Genomic DNA, 20,370 nt, shown 5'->3' with positions numbered 1-20,370 from the left:
AACCCATAATTGGTCTTGTTATTATTTATGTATTGTTTATTACTATGACTGTGTTGGTTTCAAAAATAAATAAATAAAATAAAAATTGCAAGGAATTCATAAATATTTCAAATAAATAAATACTTACATTTACACTGAAGGGTTTCTTGTCCTTGTTCCAGTACCGGTTATTACATGTCAGTATTTTTCACTCGTCATTATTACAGCACCAAACGCCACCACTGCATTGACTTCGCGTTCGAGTTCTGTACTTTATGCTCACCATATATGCGAGTCTTTGCTTTCTCAATACATATTAACTTCAATCATTATCGGCTCTGTTTCTCCAGAAGGTAACATTTTAATTTTATTATTACTTAAGTCCCATGCTTTCCTTATATGATGATATATTATGTCAGTAAGTATTGTTTTCTCATGTCATATTATCTTCATCTTCAGAAAATACAATTACGTAATAAAACCATGGAAGTGCGTATAGTGTACCAGTTGAAGAAAATACACTTAGAATTAATAGATTCAACATATGTATTTATATTTTAAATACAGGTAAAGCAAGATGTTTTATACACAATATATTATGCAAATAAGTATGTACTATACTTTTATGATGTTCAACATCATGCTTGTAAAACAGCCAACATAGAAAATAAACATTTAAAACTACTACATATGTATATCACTCTTCTTGAAGTTTATCATTGGGGTCTATTGCTTTATATGTACCAGTTGTGGAATCCTTTTCTCTCTCTAGACGTTGCTTGCTAAATCTTCCCATACCGGGTTGATAAATGGCAATACTGGGTCGGTCCTACAAAAGAATACAAAGATTGAATGGTACTATTTAGTTATTAATAATCAAATTACATTTTTAGCGCCTGTTTTCGGACATGTAACCACAACATAAAATATTATTATGGAATTAAAATTACAACTAACATTATTGTATAGATAACTATAAATAAGCACAAAAACTCCAAATTGTTGGCAGTATAGGCAATATTTTACTCAAGGTACTATCTTCACATATCTATGTATTAATAAAAGAGATTTTTTTAGACAGATGAGTAATGAGTAATCCCTTTAATACCATAATAGTAATGTTCGATATAATATACATGACCACTAACAATTGATAAATTAAGTTGGTTAAAAAAAGTATTTTATAAACATAGTCGAGTTTGTGATTTACTTACGACATATTTGCTATTTGGTTAAACAAATAGATAAATTCGAGTTTTCAAAATATGTTTCATGGGTAGTAATGCAAATTTAGGGCAATTTCTGGAGTTAAATGGGAAAGAGTTTATTATTATTATTACATATATTCAAATGACCTAAAAGTTTGATGTTACCTTATTTCTTATTCTGCGTTCTGATTTCGGTTCATTGTTTTTAATTTTATTAGAAGAGTATTTGGTTTCCTGGTGCGGCATATCTTGTGATTTATCATCCAATGACTTATGCCTCCGAAGAGGAGTTTCATCGGTAGGGGATTTCTTCTCACTAGATTCCAAGCTGCTGCGCCGCTGTTGTAATTCATCGTTTGTTGAAATAATTTCTCCTAAAGAATCCTCCTCCATTCTACTGAACTTAGCCACTTTTTTCTCAGGCGACTTAGATGATTTTAGATAATCTTTTGGAATAGATTTATCAAACTTAATCTTTGTTGATTTGCTTGTAACTTCATCCTTGGGTGTATTTAGAAGCACATTTGTTTTTACATCACTCTCTGCGTCAGTATTTTCTTGGAGTGGAATGGGTGTAATGGATCCAATTAGTTTGCTACCTTCCATTTTTAATTTGCTAACACTTTTATCTAGTTCTTCAATAACTTTAGTTAAGTCTTCTGCTTTGTATTGAGGTAACTGAGTGAAAGGTTTAATATTGCTACTAATTAGGGATGCCTTTGGAGCAATTTTGGTTTTGTCAGATGTAGCCTCAGATGTTTGACTGACGATAGAATTTTTAATGACTTTGGAGTCTATAGAAGAGTTGATTATGTCATCTTGTTCATTATCGTCAACTTTTCTAAATGAAGGCAGTTTGTCTGATCGCTTTTCACCGGCTTTCAGTTTATCCCTCCTAGTATCACTATATTTTTTGACTTCCTTGACTTTAGTGGGTATCTCTTTTAGCCTTTCTTTTCTATCTTTGCGGCTAGATTTTTCATCAGCTGCAGGAGAATCAGCATCTTTCAGTTTGGAAAAATCTTTTTTATCAATATCTGTTTTCTTTCTTTGCTCGTCTACTGATTTTCTTTGTTCGCGGAAACTTTTATTACTTCCTTTTACATATTTAGATTCTTTTAGTTCAACATTAGTAGAATCAGCTGTGGTTTGCCAAGAAACATCATCATCCTTTTTCTTATTGTACGTTTTCTCTTTCTCATTATCACGGGGTTTTATTTTTTTCACATCTTCCTCAGGTATGTCATCTTCCTATAATATAAAGAGTCCATGCTTATTTCTGATAATTAAATTCCCATTGGATTTTAGAAGGTTAATTACAAAGCTAGACATTTAGACCATGAAATTTGGAATAATTTAAACAAATAAATATTCCAGACAAAAAGTTATGTCCTCGATGGAAAATTAAAAGACATTTTGAAATTATTTTTTTAATGTTGTGAAATGTTTTTTTTAAAGTAAAAAAAAATGCTTTTGTTGAAACTTTGTTTCAACCATAGGGCACTGATTACAGTTTTGAGAGATTTATTTTCTCATTCATTCATACAATAAGAATAAGTAATTTATTATAACAAAACATCATGTGGCATAAAATACAATCAACCTAAACAGAGAGGGAAAATGTGACGCTAAAAAACAAACATAGCCATCTCCACCGTTCGTCAAACTGAGTAAATCAACTTCTTTTATTTGAGTGATTAATATAACCACTGAGTTCCAGTGGTGCTATTTTATAAACATACTTTGATTAAAAAATACATATATATATATTTGACACTTTATATACATATGCAATGTATATACATATAAGGGCGGGCATATTGCCTTAGGCAATTTCTTCCTGCCTATCCAAACCGTTCAGTTTAAGAAAATTATAAATACATGGACATATTAAATCTTACAATTTTAAACAAAAATTAAAAGCAAAGATTAACAAAAATAAATATATATAAAAAAAATAACACTATACTATAAAGAGAGGAGAGGGGATGGGAAGGAAAGAAGAAGGATAAAGGAACAATTTAAATATTTTGATACAATTTCCATAGTGAGTTATAGTCACAATTCGTTAAAAACTCGGAAATTGCATTTAAATTTTGGAGATGACCATGTTTGTTTTGCACTGTCTGGATTTGGCCAGTTTTGAAATAAATCGCATTGGAGATGGACTGTTTTGTTTTACATTCTATCATTCATGTCTCTCCAAAAACCAACAGGAATGTGCTAAGATTAATGTCACATTATAAAAAAAACATGTGTAAAAAAATGAATAAAAATAAAACTAGATCTTTAGCATTAATTAAAAGTACAAACCTCTAGACAACGCAACGTTAAAAAAAATAGGAATATACTCGTATAAAAGAACAAAATTTAAATCAGATACATATGAAATCTTATTTTAAAAATGCAATTCAGTACATCATCAACATTATCATTTTCCCATCTACATCCAGTGGTGCATAGAGAACTTGATTATATGATACATTAAGGCAAAATAATAAGTTTAATGCTTCAGTTCTAGTCCAAGGACTTTGAAATATTACAAGAAAAATCCATTTAATTGGACTATTTATCTGAATATTGCCGGGAATTAAACCCAGTACCTTCATTGCTTTTTAGGGTTTTACAGCACACAGAACTATATTCTTTATTTTGCTTAGATACTGGGCTTTGAATTAATACTTATTTTTTGGACTTCTTATTTTAGTAGTTTATGTTTTGATAAATTGTAGCAGGAAATTGTCTTGTTCAATTTTGTTTGAATGCTAATAAAAAGATTTGTGAAATTCTAAAATATCACTTGACTTCAATTGGGTGCACTGAAATGCATTTTTGTTGTGACCACATTTCGGATTTATAGGTTATACCGGAGCTGCGTAACTGAAAATTTTCAAATTAATACAAATTATTTTTATTTAGGTCATTAAAAAATAAAGATGATTTGAAAATCACTTTATTAATATGACTTGTTAATTTTCTTGTGCATGCAGGACATGATTAATATTATTTAAATAAATATTATTAAAAAACACAATACTTCCTTATTTATCTAAATGAAAGTAAATTAAATTATAATGTAGGTAGGGACAGTCATAGCAAGTTTAAGATGCTAACTGTCATAAAACAGTTTAATATTAAAATCAACTTACAGTTTTTTAGTCATATTTGTACATTTAATGCTGTAATTAGATATAGTATACCCTTTCGTGCTTTATCTGCAGTAACTTTTTCTACATAAGTCGTATTGTTTTCCATTTTTATACACTAATTTCGCATAAAAAACTCGAAGAGCATACACGACAATCTTTTGGGCAATAGAAGCCATCTTGATAAAATGCTATGATCTGATTGGCTCAAACGGATATGGACATGTTTGATTTAAAAAGCTCAATGAACATCTCAAAAACAAGCTCAAAAAACAACAATTTTTAAATTGTTTTTTTAGCAAAAATAAAAGAGACTGAGTTGTTTAAACTTAATATTACTATGTAAAACAGCACAAGCATTAATATTAACCAGAAATCTCAAAAATCACGGTGGCTGGAGATGGCCACGTTTGTTTTTTAGCGTCACAAATATTTTTGAGAATTAAATATGGAAGTCTAGGCATTTACACGCCACTTTACACACGGTAACATTCACCAGTCTGCTTACGTTTATACATACATATTGCCTCAACTTTTCCATCTGTAGATTTTTGTGAAGTAAAATAGCTGAAACCTTAATTGATGTGGACGAGATTCATTTGGCTGAATTAATTCACCTGCTAGGCAACACCTAGACTTCCATATTCCCTTCTCAAATGTTTTACCTCTCTGATGCAACACATTTAGATCTCAATAACTCCCTAGGGAGGAAATCCAGCCCGTCTACAAACATTTGGACATACTCAAAACATTGTTAAATAATCAATCTAATTTAAATTGGGGAAAACATTCATATAAACAATCAAACAGTCAAATGTTGTTTGTACCAAAACAGGCCAAGAGGCCCAATTAGTGTTGACCTTTGGCATAGAACGCATGGGGTTGGAAAAATCATAATTCAATCATTATTGTGAATAAAAGAAAGCATTTTAGCCATTATTCTGCGGTGGTTGCCAATTAGGAAGTTTAGTGGTTAATTTACATTTTACAAAAAATAATAATTTATGCATCACATTATCATCGCAATGAACTTTTAAAGTTTTGTAATGTTTTAATTACAAAACGGCTCATGCAGTCTCAAACTATCTGGTGATATGCACATACTCCAGTTAGGAGCGGATGTGGAAAAGAAGATTTTTATAAATTACTCCCTGGATGACGCCACTAGTTCTCTTCGGTTTCTTTGGTGAGTTGTCTTGATTGGTGAGTTAGCTTCTTGGAAACCGGAAATCTATCACTACACTCTTATCATTGGTTGATTCGGAAGAACTTTTGATGTCATTTAAAACTACTTAAATTAATTTCATACATTTTAGAGAAACTTTGCCGTACAAATAAATGCTCTAATTGTTACCGCATGTAAGAAAACCTTTTTTTATATACGATTTCCAGTAGAACTGAGCTTCTTTATTAAATGTTAGTCAAGTTATGTTTCAGATTCAAGTGTTTTGTTAGATGTAAATACTCAGGATAAATTTCTCCCTAAATTAGATGAAGTTATAACTTCTTTTATTTTTTATATTAAATTTTAATATTATATCTTCGAAATTGTATAAACCATACCATTTTTTAGACTTATTAATGGATATTCATTCAAACTTATTAATGGATAATGTGTAAATATTAAAAAAGTTATGGCTATAATTGTAATTATTAATAATGTTAGAATAAATAATTACTTTTCGACTTCGGGGCTTTCGACGTTGTCGTTCTTCTCGCCTTCTACGTTCATCCCGTCTCCGAGCCGCTAAGAACTCAAGAAGGGGAGTGGTTGTCTCTTTTTTCTCTACAAAATTTAATACAGAATTATTACTGAAGAAAATAATATGGAGATATCATCATCATTCCCCTTCCGCACCTAATGCTGCATAGGGCACTGCATTGATACACCAATCGCAGCGTTTCTTGATCATTTTTTGTTACCTGAAGAGAAGATGATCAGTGTTACGCTTCAGGTACCAGTCCAGGGATTATGAAATATTCTGGTGTGAAAACACCATTTTAAATAAATATTTTATATCAACCATGTCGGGAATCGAACCCGAGACCTCTCGTATGGTAGGTAAACACGCTGACCATTACACCACGAGGCCGACAAATGGTGATAATGAGTCTTGTATCCTCCGTTGGATTTACAAGCTTACCTTCTGTTGGCTGATACGAATATTCCATTTTTGGTTCTCTCGAGTCACTGTCTGTTTCTTTCAGACTTTCCAAAAACTCAATATAAGTTGAATCACTCTCAATTGTTCCAGATTTAAGATCCTTCTTACGCCGTTTTTTTGGTAATCTTTGGAATGGAGCATACTCTACTACAGCTGGATACTCGTTTCCTGAAAAAGCATAGAAAAGTACGTTAAAAAATGCATGTTTATTGACAAAACATAAGCCAAAGAAAAATAATTCTTATTTCACCTTTATTATCAAGAAAAATATAGTCATCAAACTTATCTCTAAAGAGAAAAATGTCTTCAACATTTACAAAGTTAATGTAAGCCCTTGAAAATAAATCCGGAGTCAAGGAATTATCAGGTTTGGCAAAGTAAAAATAATCATGTTCTGGGATTGGCGAAACTTGTTCCATAAACTCTTCTTCATCCATATTTGGAGGCAGTCTTCGGCAAACTATCTATAATAATCAAAACATAAAATAATAATATAATTTGACATTCCAGAGAAGAATCTCTATATCGAGTTAATGACATTAATGTTTTTATCAAACCTTTGTTAGCGGACGGCTTTTCTCTCTCTTTTCTTTTCCCTTAAAAGTGCTCGTCTTCGGTATTGATTCAGATTCCGTGGAAGGCTTTTCATCTTCAGTCATGGTAGAAATTCTAAAAATTTAATAAGACACCGATATTCGATATATTTTTGTATTTTGGCCACAGATTACAGATTTTGGCATATGTCATATTTTTCCATAAACATAAGATGTCGGATGTAATAATCTGTACAATCCGTGCTAAATAATGCCTATGGATTATTTTATATTGTCTATGCGTCCAGTATTTTTTTTAAATCACATTGAATTAAGAATAGTCCAGAAACCGCATACGAGCATTAAACAGAAGGCGACGTAACTACTCATAAATGAGTTAACGTTTTGACCCATTAGTTTCTTTGTAAACATCGCTCAGTACGCAACTCCTGATTTAAATTCAATTATGCCGTGTTGTGTCCTTTTAAGGTTTAGAAATACTGGTAGGAAACTGGATGGGATCACATTTCATGTACAATTAGAAAATGAATGTGTTAGTAGCAAATACATTACTTAAAAATTGAATTATTTTTCCATCTCTCAGATTGTCGAAAAAATCAAAATAGACATTTCACAATAAAATTTTCGAGAAATTAACAGATTGTTTTTTTTTTTTACCTTACATTTGTGTTATGATTATATTTTTTCCCATCGTGCAACATTATGCGGTAACATGACGAATGCACGCGGTGAAAGTGGGGCATAGTGGGGGAATTTTTGGACACAGTCCGATGTATTCAAATATGATTCTACGCTCCTTCTGGACTATTCTTAATTCTGGTTTATTTTTATGTTTTACGTCATATTATACTAATTATTTCATATCAATCGAGCTTGAGATCTTTTATATCACATTTTGACCAGGGATTATACAGTAACAAATTTAAATAATGGATGTGTAACTTGTGTTCCTACTTCCTACTGAAATTCTTATGTTTTGGTAATTCATATTTTTTCAACATATTTTCAACAATCGAATCTGGGTAAAAATGAATACATACAATAAAATTGAGCGCGATAGATCTTTTTGACGAATGAAATTTTTAAAAAATATTGAAATTGCGATAAAGACGTTACAAGAGCAAAATTTTTAGTTGCTATTTTTTTTTTTAAATATATTTTATATTGTTTCACTTATAAGTTTTCATTATTTTATTATTAATTGTATATATATGTACGCGTGTGTATGTGGATTAGTGTATGTATATACAGTCTTGGCCAAATATATTAGGCACCCTATACATAATAGTGTTATGACTTTAAGTACAGCAATTCTTGGAATCCTTTTGAATTCTATTGCACTTTTATGGAATTTGCTACCTGCTACCCCCCATTTAGGGGCGTAGTTTATTCAAAAATACTCAATTTACTTGTTTTGCGAGTTAGTTTTATGTACGAAGTATTGTCTGCAGTAAGTTAAAACAGGTTGAAAGTGCGAGTTTTTCTATTTTTTTTCTTTTGCCCATTACTTATTACATATTACAATGCCTAAAATACGTGAGTTAAGTGAAAGTGAGCGATCTCAGATATTTTTTTTGAATTCAGAAGGGTTAAGTCAGGTCAAAATAGCCAAAAAAATTAAATGCTCCCGATGTGCAGTGCAAACAACACTTAAACGATTTCTTGAGTCTAATTCCTTTAAAAACCGGCCAAAAACTGGCAGGAAGAGGATGACTTCTAATTGCGAGGACCGAATTGTGACAAACTTGTCGCTGAAAAATCGACAAAGTACATCTTCCAAGCTGTCTGCCGAGCTGGAAAATGAATTTAGTCTTAAAATTTTACCACGCACCATTAGAAGACGTATTTTGAAGTCTGGGTTACGAGGCTGCAAAGCAAGAAAGAAGCCATGGCTCTCTGAGGTCAACAGGAAAAGAAGGCTTATCTGGGCACGAGAACACCAAAACTGGACGACAGAAGACTGGGACAAAATACTTTGGTCCGATGAAACTAATATTGAAGTGAGTGATATTGATCGAAAATAAATATATGAAAATAATTTATTCATATTTTTTTTCTTCATTTACAGGTTTTTGGGTCTCCTGGTTCTGTATACGTTCGTCGAAGAGTTGGTGAAGAGTATCATCCTGACTGTGTGGTGCCTACGGTAAAACATGGTGGAGGAAGCATCATGATATGGGGGTCTATGACATCCACAGGCATAGGGAAACTCTTCGTGTGCGAGGGACAAATGAATTCTGACACCTATACTACCATGCTGGATGATGTTTTGGAACCCTCTATGCGAAAATTATTCGATATTGAGTCCTAAAAGAATGTTTTGTTCCAGCAAGACAACGCTCCATGCCACACTTAAAAAAAATATGGAGTGGTTAAAAAAAAAGGGAATTAAACTTATTAGTTGGCCTGCACAGTCACCGGACCTAAATCCCATTGAACATTTGTGGTCAATATTAAAAATAAAGGTTAGCCAAAGAAATGCAAAATCGAAAGAAGATTAAAAAAAAAAAAAAAATTAAGAATGGGAGAAAATAGGACAAGAAGTTTGCCAAAAATTAGTAGGTAGTATGGGAAAAAGAGTGTGTGCCGTTATACAGGCGAAAGGATTGTTCACAAAATATTAAATGTTGTCTATAAATAAACCAGTTTAATGTTACACTTGTTATTATTTTTTAAATTCCACTGAATAAAAAAAAAAAAAAAAAAAAATAGAGGTGCCTAATACATTTGGCCAAGGCTGTATGTTCATGTGTGTATGTATGTGTATGTGCATGTTTATTTTATTTATTTGACACTTTATATACATATAAGGGCGGGCATATTGCCTTAAGGCAATTTCTTCCTACCTACCCAAACCGTTCAGTTTGAGAAAATTAACAAATACATGGACATATTATGTCATGTTCATGTGTGTATATGTATGTGTGTATGTATACGGATGTGTGTATGTATACGGATGTGTACATTTATATACATTTTCATTTCTTTTTCATAGTTTCATATTTGCTTACTTTTTCTTCTTCTTCTCTTCCATCCTTATTTTCCCATCCTACTTCCTTTCCCCCTAGTGAACTGTTCGTTTTGTTTTTTTATATTTTGGTTCCTATATGAAATATGAAACTCATAATTAGTCTTGATTTGTTGTTATTCTTTATGTATTGTTCATTTCTGACTTTGTTGGTTTCAGAAATAAAAAAATAAAAGGGATTATTATTTTAATGATATCTTATCGCAACAGCACTTTAATAAGGGGTACTTTGTTATTGAGATGGCGGGATAATTGAGAAAAATAATTAAGTGAATACATATTATTAGATGGCAGGCCCCACTATTTTTATATATGCATTTTTTATAGTTTCTATTTATAATCATTTAATTTGGACATGTGTTTGTATTCGAAATAAATAAAACGAAAATTATAAATATAAAATGTGAATAAAAATAAAATATGCAATTTGATAGAACAGCAATTTTAAAATTCAAAACAATTATTTCACTATATGAAAATACATGAGGCATAAAAATAGTCAAGTAGGTCGAAAACAATATATTATGAAGATGTTGACATTTTAGCTGTTTTGGCTGCATTATGTGCAATCATTGCTTCTTGGGCTTTTGACAGTGTAGTTTTCCGATCTAAAGCTCTGGATCTTATTTCATCCTCCATTTTTTTATTTACTGTTTTAGTAATCATCTTTTTCAATTTATGCGATTCTTCAAATTTTGCTTTCTTCGGTTGAATTGGAGCGTTACTCCGTTTTGAAATTGCATTTCCTTTATTTTTCTTATTTTTGACACTGTCTGGTAACTTACTCTTAACTTTCATTTTTCCTTGAGGCATTTTGGAATCTATAATAAAAATTTTATTATATGTACGTTTATAAAGAGATATAATTTTTCTCATCTTAAGATTTAATTAAGCATTTGACGTGGCTGAACTTGTTATAAGGCATTAATTTTAAAAATAACAAATTTAATTACAAGAATTAATAAATTAATTACAAAGTATCTCATACTTACATATCAATTATATTGTTAGATTATGTTGACAGAAATTGTCGACAGTAGCGATTTTTACTTTTACAAAAATAAGACTGACATACGACTGACAGCACGTGTGGTTTATATTTTTTTCATGTTTGAGTTTTCTATGGTATTTTACAGGCAGTGTTCAGTAACATTAGTGATATTTTTTTTTCTTACAATAGATTATGTCTATGGTCATGATCCGTGATCTACGTCGTCTAAAACAATCTGTACCTTTAGTCCCATTTAATCCTTTAATCTGTGCTTTTGTCTATGAATACGCTTGACACGGATTGCGGTGGATTGACGTTTCGTTATTATTTTATTTTGGCATTGTTTTGGTTAGCAATCCAGTATTTAGAATTAGCGACTTGTTCAGATTTTCTTTGTAAACTTCGTTATTGCTAAAAAAACTTCCAGTGAGTTATTTAAGGCGCAAGGTCATCTTGTCAGTTACCTTTTGTTATTTCTGCGATGATGTCTGACGATGACGAGGATGAAAGGGATTCCTTTAATCCTTCTAATATGATTAAAATTCAGAAGGAAATAGAAAGGCGTAAGCAAAATGAGGAAACGCGGGGTATGTTTGTCTCGGGCTGGGATGACGATGATGAGGGTATATTGGAAGAAAAACATCCTCATGGTAATTATTATTATTTTTGTAATTTCATTGGCCTTACCGGGGATAAAAATTGCTCGAATAAATAAATTTACGAACCAAATGTTTAGCTTTATAAAATGTTAATAATCAAATGTCATGTTTTAAGATACCTATTAATTCTACAGACAGATTTTGAATGGTTTAATCAGACCACTACAGTGTACTGATTAAACCATTTTTATAAAAAAATATTAGGTACTAAATATTACCAGACAAATCCCTTGTATTGAATTAGAAAAACATTTTTAATGTATCACTTTAAATTTCTGTCATATTTTTTGTCTCAATATTTTATGTTTTTAGAAACACCCGAAAAGGAAATTCTATGGGCCGCTGAAAAAGGTCAAATTGTCACCGTCAATAATCTATTGAAAGCCAATTCAGAGCTTGTGAATATTGTTGATAATGATGGTTACACGCCACTGCACAGGTTTGTTTAATATTTTATTTAAAGTGAATAAACTATATCAATGGCAATGCATAAATCATCCAAATCATATATGGTAGTTCTGAAAGACAAGGAGCAGAGTGTGACTATTCTATTATATTACTATTTCTTCTCACACTTTTTTAGAAATTGTTTTCAATTGTTAAAAAAGCAAAAAAAATTAAACATTAATGTATAAAATAAAAATAATATCATGATAATAAAATATCCTTTTAGTGAGAAAACATTACTTGCGCCATTCTCAATAAATAGTTATTATTTTCCTTCAAATTTATGTAAAACAATACTGGAATAAAAACTTCATACCACAAAATCCCTCTATCAATTTTGTTTTATGCTCCGCTCCATTAAAGAGATAGAAACGTTAAGTATAAAAATATTATGTGTATAAAAAAAAATCGGTAGTACTCATCGGTGTACTTAAGTTAATGTATAATGCTTTTTGTGAAATTTTATTATTAAAATATTAAGTCAAATACAGGTACTGTGTCGAGTGATTTTTAAAATTTATATATACCTATATATTTTTTATATTGGAGTTGCATTCTTTTTTACCTTGCTTATAAAACAAGGTTTGTATTTCAAAAGAGGATTTTTCTGCAATTACCTTTCTTTAAATTTATTTAAACTGTTGGGATCAGGAAGGATATACTAGAGTGGGCCAATTAGGAACTTCTCAGCATTTGCTCATGTGGAGAGGAAACCACTTAAAACTCTTCAGGAGAAGCCGGCCTGTTGGCAGTAGTCAACAGGCCTTAGGTGTTCGGCATTTTGTTCCCTACTTTGGTTATATGTCAAGTAATTAAATCAACATAATTACACATAAAAATTTGTTTAATAAAATCAAATCAAGTAATTCAGTCCAGCTATAATTATTTTACAGGGCTTGCTATAACAATCACTTGGAGGTTGTGAGCTGTCTGCTTCAACATGGAGCCAAGATAGGGGCACGCACTAACATGGGCTGGGAGCCGCTACACTCCGCCTGTCAGTGGAACCATCCCACCTGTATTGCCCTACTTCTAGCTGCTGGTGCTGACGTCCATGCTCTCAGTAAAGGAGGTATGTTCCTATGTGGTAATAGAGATCTGCCTTTTGTAACATAGAGCGATCATTATTTTAAATTCTCAAATTTAACAGCTGTTCTGGGGGCGATTACAATCGGAATGTCCAGAAGTCATATGATAGTATAGTTAATGATAAATTTTTCCGAGCCATTACAAAGATACAATATCGATCCTCTACGTGTTTTAACAGTTGGAGAAGGTGCCTATACCTTTACCGACAACTGTCAAAACTTGAACGATAGCTATTAAGGGCACCCGTACCCCATGGTATACTTATCTACATCAAGTGAAAGCAAGCATATTTTTATTTTATTCCGATTTGTTTATACTTTAAAGTGTTTATGTGAAATAGGGGTGACTAATACAAGCCTTTTTAAATTACAAAAACAACATAAATTTTAATATGACATTAAGGGCGGAGCCATGTTCGATAGTTAAGACAACATCATCTAGTGGTTAATATTAGAGAATTCGAGGCAATTACAGTGCATGCCATCTAATGTAATTGACAGTTGAGATGAAGAAATGTTGTCATTATTAAAAAAAACTATTTTTTATCAATACCCTAAAAACATGTATCAACATATGGATATGTAATGATAAAGCATTTGTAATCGCACCCAAATGCACATTTAAGTTTTTCTGGGTTATGTCATTCACACTCTTTGTAGACGTTTCAGATTGCATTGCAGCATCCATTATCAGGGTTTATGAATGCACTGATGCGATCTGAACCGTAGACAAAGAGTGTGTATAAACACACAGCACAATAACCCAGACAACTTAATGTGTACTTTACTAGCTGATTATCTTATAACCCTACCACCTGAGCCATCGGAGCTTAGTCTTTTTCTAAAACTATCGCTTGTATGGTTTCCTTTACTCTCTGAATGCAATATAAATTGGCAATTTTCTGATCTTGTACTTTAAAAAAATAACAAAATCCATTTAACCATAAAAATTCACTGTTTTAAGCAAAATTATTGTATTTTCTATGTATGTGAATTTCTCTTTTCTATTCAATCAAATATTGTAGATGAACTCAATAATAATTGTAAATTATTTCAGATCAAACTCCACTCCATATAGCCACATCCAGTAGCCACTGCAGAAAGATGTTACAGCTATTATTGCTACACCCGGATGTAAATGCCCACTCGAAGAACCACAGTGGAGATTACCCTAAGGACATTGCTAGGAGACAAGGCATTTATGATTATTTATTTGAATTATCCAATCCAGCAATCGACTATATCAAATCATCAAGTTTCACAGAAAATCCTTTTATGTGCGAGTAATAAAACTTATTATCCAATAAAAAAATATGCATTAAATATTTTTATAAAGAATTATGTAAGATATTAAAAAATAAACACCCTAATAATTGTATTTTGAATTTTATTTGTATTTCATTAGCTGGAAATCTTTAGAATAACACATATACATAAATATTTTAATAATAATACAATTTTTATGGTATTTTTTTACTTGAACACCAAACCCTTTACCAAAAACATCAATTTATACAGTTTCATCTTCAGAAATATATCCCCATACTTTGAAATCTCCACCAGATGCACTCAGAAACATATTTTGAGTTGGATGCATACTCAATGAATGTACAACTGAGTTCGGAGTATGAACATACTTGGAAACAACTTGGGCAGTTATCAAATCCCAGCACCATATTTCTCCAGTGGCAGATCCAGATAGCACTTGGGAATCTGTGTTGCTCACACAATTTTCTAACGAGTAATCTTTAGACGTATACCCAGAATATCTGAAAGGATAAAACGTGTTTGTTTAATAATGAAATTGTTAAAAAATACACTTACCTTACATTAAAAAAAAAAAAAAATTTAATCCAATATTTAATACAAATACATAGTTTACAAAAAAATTATACAATAGATACATTTAATAACATTTCCTTTTTATTAATGGATGTAGCCACTCCACTGGCCCACAGGCACGTTCCGGAGTGTCAGTGTATTATTTATTTTATGCATAGTACATACTTTCACATCAATTGTTAAGTCACATCAAAATATTATAGGTGTAAAAATTAAAAAAATATTTTAAAACATACCTATATTAATAAAATGAGAAAGGACTTTCATGAAATTAAAATTATATTCTGATATACGAAACATATTCCTCAGCTTCCAGTCTAGTCCTTTTAATAATCCATTTATGGACTAGAGTTTTGAAAACATTGTTTTTCATTTTGCTTGCCGATATATCCATACTTAAAAAGTTGTAAGCTTAGGGGCTAGAAAATTATAGTTTCTTTGCCCGTAATTTGTTTTTTTCTTTTGTAGCAGAAGTATTGTTTTTTGTCTTTGCCTAGTGTCGTAAATTTGTTGTCCGTCATTATGTCTAGTACTGGAAATTCTGTAAAAAGTCTGTGTAGAGTATCGGTAGGGCTTTTTGTTGGCTACTCTCGAAAGCCTTTTTGTGCTTTCATTAATGTGGTTTTACTTGTTCCTCCCTATCCTATTATTCCGTAATTGTGTATATATTATTTTTCTTAGTCTGGTTGCTGTCTTATCTACGTGTATGTTCCATCTTAGGTAACTATCAATGTGTATACCTAGATATTTTGTATTATCGACCTTTTCTATAGTTTTATGGTCACAGTCACTATTTCTTGCATTTGTGCATTCATGAATTTTAAGAGTTCTTTCTGTTGGCTGATTCCGTTGGTCTATACTAAAAGTCAGATATTTTGTTTTTTGCGCGTTACGTTTTAGTAAGTTATAGCCTAGCCATGTTTCAGTCTTCTCTAAGCCATTTTCACTTTTACTGTATACTTCTTTCCAGCTTTTAGCGTGGAATACAAGCACCTTATCATCTGCGAAAGTTACAATGCGTCCAGCAATATTCAAGTTGCTTAATCCATTTACATATATCAGAAATAATGTAGACCCTAATGTACTTTCCAGAGGTACTCCAAAATTTCTGGTAAGATTTTCGCTAAACAGTATGACCTATTTTTACAGTTTGTTATTGAAAATTAAACTTTCAAACCACTTTATATTTATATATCTTTTATTCCTCATGCTTGTAATTTCTTAACCAAAAGTATTTGTGGTCAATAAATCTACCTTTATTGAGTAAATTACATCACCAAAGTGAAAACCACAAATTTCTTGTTTTATTTAACAATTTTCCCAACAGAATCATTGATAATTTTTATTTAATTTTACTTACGTGGATAGAAGTTCTCCTGTGCTTTTGTCCATTAATCTTATTTTATCATCAGAACAGGAAACCACAGTGCACTGCCCATCATGTGTGAGAGATGCGTAGGTTATGGCATCTAAACAAAATGTGTTTGAATATATTATTCATACTTAACTTGTTTAGGTATATACAATATATTAAATTAAAAATATAATTGCAATGTTTCAGAGACATGCCTGCTGTGAAAAGTTGTAATTTTTTTACCTCCAATAAAATCAGATGTCATTTGTCCGACTCTTAGGTCATATAATCTGGTATGGCAGTCTACAGAACTTGTGAATATCTCATGATCAGATACTTGAATTGATGATATGCAGTCTTTTGCATCCGAAAGAACCTTTAAGAATAGGGGAGTACGATTAAACCATTAAAAAAAATAATTCAGGAATGTTTTTTTAACATTTAATCAGAAAAAAATTACTTTGAATCAAGGATTTAATTAAATATTTGTAGCCCCAAATTTTGATTTCCATTATAAATATGTTGTATGACATGAAGGTAAGATAGATAATTCGTATTACGTTTTATGCCAATTTATGTAAATATTTAGACGCATTTTCATCTTGAATAATAATTTATTTTAAAATAAATTGGTAATTCTGTATTAAATTCATAAGATTTATGCACCTGAATTGGATCATTTTTTCTCGAGCGTAAATCCCAACACATTACTGTATTATCGTGAGACCCAGAAATAGCCACTGTAGATTCTTCATTTAATCTAAAACAAATAAAAGTTAAAACATTTTGAAGTCAGAATTTTATCATTCTAATAATTAAACATGGTCATTCTAAAATAAATATATTTTGAGTCCAGCAGGTTCTCAATTTCAGAGAGCAGAGAGTTGCAATAATATCAACTTGTGTTCCCACAAAACCTATTAATTTTTTAAATCAGAGTACTTCAAAACTAAATCATGAATATTAATATATTACAACAGAGACAAAGAACATGTTATAGAAAGGAATATATAAGTCTAAGCATTTACAGGGCTTATGACCTGTCATTGGCTGGTTTAAGTGGCCACTTTACACAGTCACAACTCCCAACGGGGATGAATCCAGTTCTTGTCTGCAAAAAGTTGAACAAACTCAAAATATTGTTGATAAATCACGAAGTTTAGTTGGTATTTTATATTAAACAATTGAATATAGGTTTAACTATTAAAAGTCACAAAATATTATGTTGGCCGGTTTCCGGATACAACTGTTTCCTAATGTGTATGTTTTGATCAAATTAAGTATTCCAGGAAGGGAAAAAATGAATAAAGGAACACATTTTGCTTCCACAGATTTGGTTCTTACACATGAATGATATATTTATATTAAAATTTCTTACTTCACGCAAGAAACTGTACCAGCATGTCCTCTGAACCTCCTTAAAGGTTGTCCTGTGCTAACATCCCACAGAATAACAGACTTATCTGTTCCACACGAAGCTATTTGACTACTGTCACAAGATCCAACGGCGTCAAATACTTCATTGCCGTGTCCTCCGTAGACTTTTAGCATAAGGTTTCTGTGGGGGTTCCATAGTTTAATTTTCTTGTCAGCACCACAAGTTAAGCAATAAGATCCGTCAACTTAAAATATAATAATTTTATTGATCATTTAGTAAAAAACTTTGGTGCCTGCTAATTTAGGTGGTTAGTAAACAAAATTAATAAGATTTTTATTAATATCTACATTGCAATGTTTGTGAAATCCCACGACATACTAAAAATCAATTTAATTCGTTTTATTTATAAAGCCATGAGATTTTCAAACTTATTTATTTTTATTGCAAATTATGAAGCAGATAATTCCATCGAGATATAATATACATATATAGATATAAAACTCCATACAAATTCGAGCTAAAAAGTCGTCCCCAAAGGACAGGGATTGACCAGCAGAGATAGCAAGTATCGTAGCGTCGACTTTGACAAGCAAAACAAGTAGTACAGTAAAAAGCACGGACTGTTTACATCAGTCTACTGTAAGTTCTATTTAGTATGTCGCTCTCTTCCGCATACACGTGACCTTGGTTTGTGATTTCGCTTTACGCCCGACTAATTGAGCAGGACAGAGACAGGAGATAACTCACGAATTGTAACATATTAATAAGACCAAGAAGAAGTTTAAAAATTAGTAAATTGTTTTCAGGCGTTGCCTAGTATGTGAAATAATTAAGTCAGATAATTATCTTCACAACAATAAAGGTTTTAGCTCTTTAACTTCCTTAAAATCAACAAATTACAACAGGGATGGAGAATACCTTAAATAAGGGAATATGGAAGTGAAGGCATTTACAGGGCTTATGATCTGTCATTGGCTGGTTCAAGTGGCCACTTTACACACTGTGTAACATTCACCATTTTGCCTATGTTCCTTAAAATCAACAAATGGAAAAATTAAAGAAATATTGATTATCAAACATAGGCAAAATGGTGAATGTTACACCGTGTATAAAGTGGCCACTTAAACCAGCCAATGACAGCTCATAAGCTCTGTAAATGCCTAGACTTCCATATTCCCTTATTTAAGGTATTCTCCATCCCTGTTGTAATTTGTTAATATTAATAAGACGTTTTTTGACATTAAAATAGCTAATTTAAACGAGTATTGATTGAGATTAGAACATTACTTGCCGGTGAAAGGTTATACCATCGCTTTTCCAAATCGACTTGTGCAGTATCTTAGCGTACAAATAGGCATTTTAGTCATTTCGAGGAGAAAACTAGCTGGCGAACGCTCGCAACAGACTAAAGTCCGTTCTATCATAAAAATAGACCAATTGGCCGCAGGTTGAAGAAACATATTTCGAACGCTTATGTTTACTCTAGTTATATACCTCAATGGATAATTCTCGTGAAATTACTTTGAAACACTCTATCAAAATGTCATTGTAGTGAAAAGTATTTGCTTAAACTTACTTTAAGTTACCATCAATTTATCAATCAAACTTCATTAAAACCCGCTTTATATTTTTTAATAACCCATTTAATTAGATATATAGAAGTATTTTTAAGTAAACATGAAATACATTAATAAAAGTAATTTTTAAAAATAGTATAAATAAAGTTACCGTTGAACCTAATAGCTCTTAATGCTCCTTGTTTCGCATCTATTGTTTTTAAACAAATTAAATCCATTTTATAGCGTTTTTATTTTGTTATTGCGATTATTTTGACATTTCAACCAACTTGACAGTTTCGGGTTCTGGCAGTGACAGTTCAGTCATCGTTCGGCTAATGGTTAGGCATTATAGATATGTTTCTACTTTTTACCAATCTTTCAGATTCTATGGTAAAATTGCATATTTTGACCCCTCCTACGTGTAATAATATCCTAACTGTGTCGAAAATTGTCGATTTTGAGTTTTTAATGTAATTCATCCATATTATACCGTATTATATTTTTAGCTCCAACGCAGAAATTATGTTTTTAATTAGTGAATTTTTTTTTGGAGGTATATTGTATCAACAATATTTTGAGTTTGTCCAAATTTTTGTAGACAAGGACTGGATTCAACTCCCTGGGAAGCTGTTTATATTATTGATAAATTACCTGGTCCATGAAGAAGTATAGAAATTGAAAAAATAACATTTTCAGGCGTTGCCTAGTATGTAGGTGAAATAATTCAATAAGATGAATCTCACCCACATAAATAAAGGGTTCAGCTCTTTAACTTCACGAACAACAACAGATGAAAGAGTTGAAGGAATATAGATGTTCAAATATAGGCAGAATGGTGAATATTACACAGTGTGTAAAGTGGCCACTTAAACCAGCCATTGACAGGTCATAAGCCTTGTAGATGCCTAGACTTCTATATTACCTTATCTTAAATGTTCTTCATCTCTGTTGTAATATGTTGGCATATTGTAT

At 31.4% G+C, this 20,370-nt stretch overlaps 3 protein-coding genes across 4 annotated transcripts; 1 reads left to right on the top strand and 2 right to left on the bottom strand.

Moving 5' to 3' along the window:
- Positions 1-507: 507 nt before the first annotated feature.
- On the bottom strand, positions 508-11,204 carry LOC148279429 (uncharacterized). Its single transcript, XM_088230044.1, has 8 exons — positions 11,073-11,204; positions 10,064-10,901; positions 7,056-7,167; positions 6,749-6,962; positions 6,478-6,666; positions 6,013-6,119; positions 1,353-2,438; positions 508-808 (listed from the first exon to the last, which is right to left on the bottom strand). Exons 2-8 carry the CDS (start codon positions 10,084-10,086, stop codon positions 677-679), a joined length of 1,863 nt encoding a protein of 620 aa, XP_088086170.1. The 5' UTR covers positions 10,087-10,901; positions 11,073-11,204; the 3' UTR covers positions 508-676.
- Positions 11,205-11,316: 112 nt separating this feature from the next.
- LOC148279428 (ankyrin repeat domain-containing protein 49-like) lies at positions 11,317-14,643 on the top strand. The gene is made up of 4 exons (XM_088230047.1): positions 11,317-11,721; positions 12,043-12,169; positions 13,071-13,249; positions 14,323-14,643. The coding sequence occupies exons 1-4, from the start codon at positions 11,553-11,555 to the stop codon at positions 14,550-14,552; spliced, it is 705 nt and encodes a 234-aa protein (XP_088086173.1). The 5' UTR covers positions 11,317-11,552; the 3' UTR covers positions 14,553-14,643.
- On the bottom strand, positions 14,636-19,738 carry LOC148279427 (WD repeat domain-containing protein 83). Of its 2 annotated transcripts, XM_088230045.1 has the most exons (6): positions 19,568-19,738; positions 17,840-18,083; positions 17,128-17,221; positions 16,705-16,837; positions 16,468-16,576; positions 14,636-15,034 (listed from the first exon to the last, which is right to left on the bottom strand). In XM_088230045.1, exons 1-6 carry the CDS (start codon positions 19,632-19,634, stop codon positions 14,776-14,778), a joined length of 906 nt encoding a protein of 301 aa, XP_088086171.1. In that variant the 5' UTR covers positions 19,635-19,738; the 3' UTR covers positions 14,636-14,775. The 2 variants fall into 2 exon arrangements, with proteins under 2 accessions (XP_088086171.1, XP_088086172.1); XM_088230046.1 differs by lacking the exon at positions 17,840-18,083 and having other exon boundaries at positions 19,568-19,735.
- Positions 19,739-20,370: the final 632 nt, after the last annotated feature.

This window comes from Micrasema longulum, unplaced genomic scaffold (genome assembly GCF_059751315.1).
Source record: "Micrasema longulum isolate JH-2025_06_02 unplaced genomic scaffold, ASM5975131v1 h1tg000725l, whole genome shotgun sequence".
Taxonomy (NCBI): domain Eukaryota; kingdom Metazoa; phylum Arthropoda; class Insecta; order Trichoptera; family Brachycentridae; genus Micrasema; species Micrasema longulum.
The sequence above is the reverse complement of the archived record's forward strand: the minus strand, read 5'-3'. Positions and strand labels throughout refer to the sequence as shown.

Coding starts and splice junctions, on each gene's coding strand:
- LOC148279427 (XM_088230045.1), bottom strand. CDS start 19,634: ATGGATTTAATTTGTTTAAAAACAATAGATGCGAAACAAGGAGCATTA. Junction 18,084..19,567: donor AAGAGCTATTAGGTTCAACG/GTAACTTTATTT, acceptor TTATATTTTAAG/TTGACGGATCTTATTGCTTA. Junction 16,577..16,704: donor GACATCTGATTTTATTGGAG/GTAAAAAAATTA, acceptor CATTTTGTTTAG/ATGCCATAACCTACGCATCT.
- LOC148279429 (XM_088230044.1), bottom strand. CDS start 10,086: ATGGAAGAGAAGAAGAAGAAAAA. Junction 6,963..7,055: donor AAAGCCGTCCGCTAACAAAG/GTTTGATAAAAA, acceptor TGATTATTATAG/ATAGTTTGCCGAAGACTGCC. Junction 6,667..6,748: donor TATTTTTCTTGATAATAAAG/GTGAAATAAGAA, acceptor ATGCTTTTTCAG/GAAACGAGTATCCAGCTGTA.
- LOC148279428 (XM_088230047.1), top strand. CDS start 11,553: ATGATGTCTGACGATGACGAGGATGAAAGGGATTCCTTTAATCCTTCT. Junction 12,170..13,070: donor GGTTACACGCCACTGCACAG/GTTTGTTTAATA, acceptor ATTATTTTACAG/GGCTTGCTATAACAATCACT. Junction 13,250..14,322: donor CCATGCTCTCAGTAAAGGAG/GTATGTTCCTAT, acceptor AAATTATTTCAG/ATCAAACTCCACTCCATATA.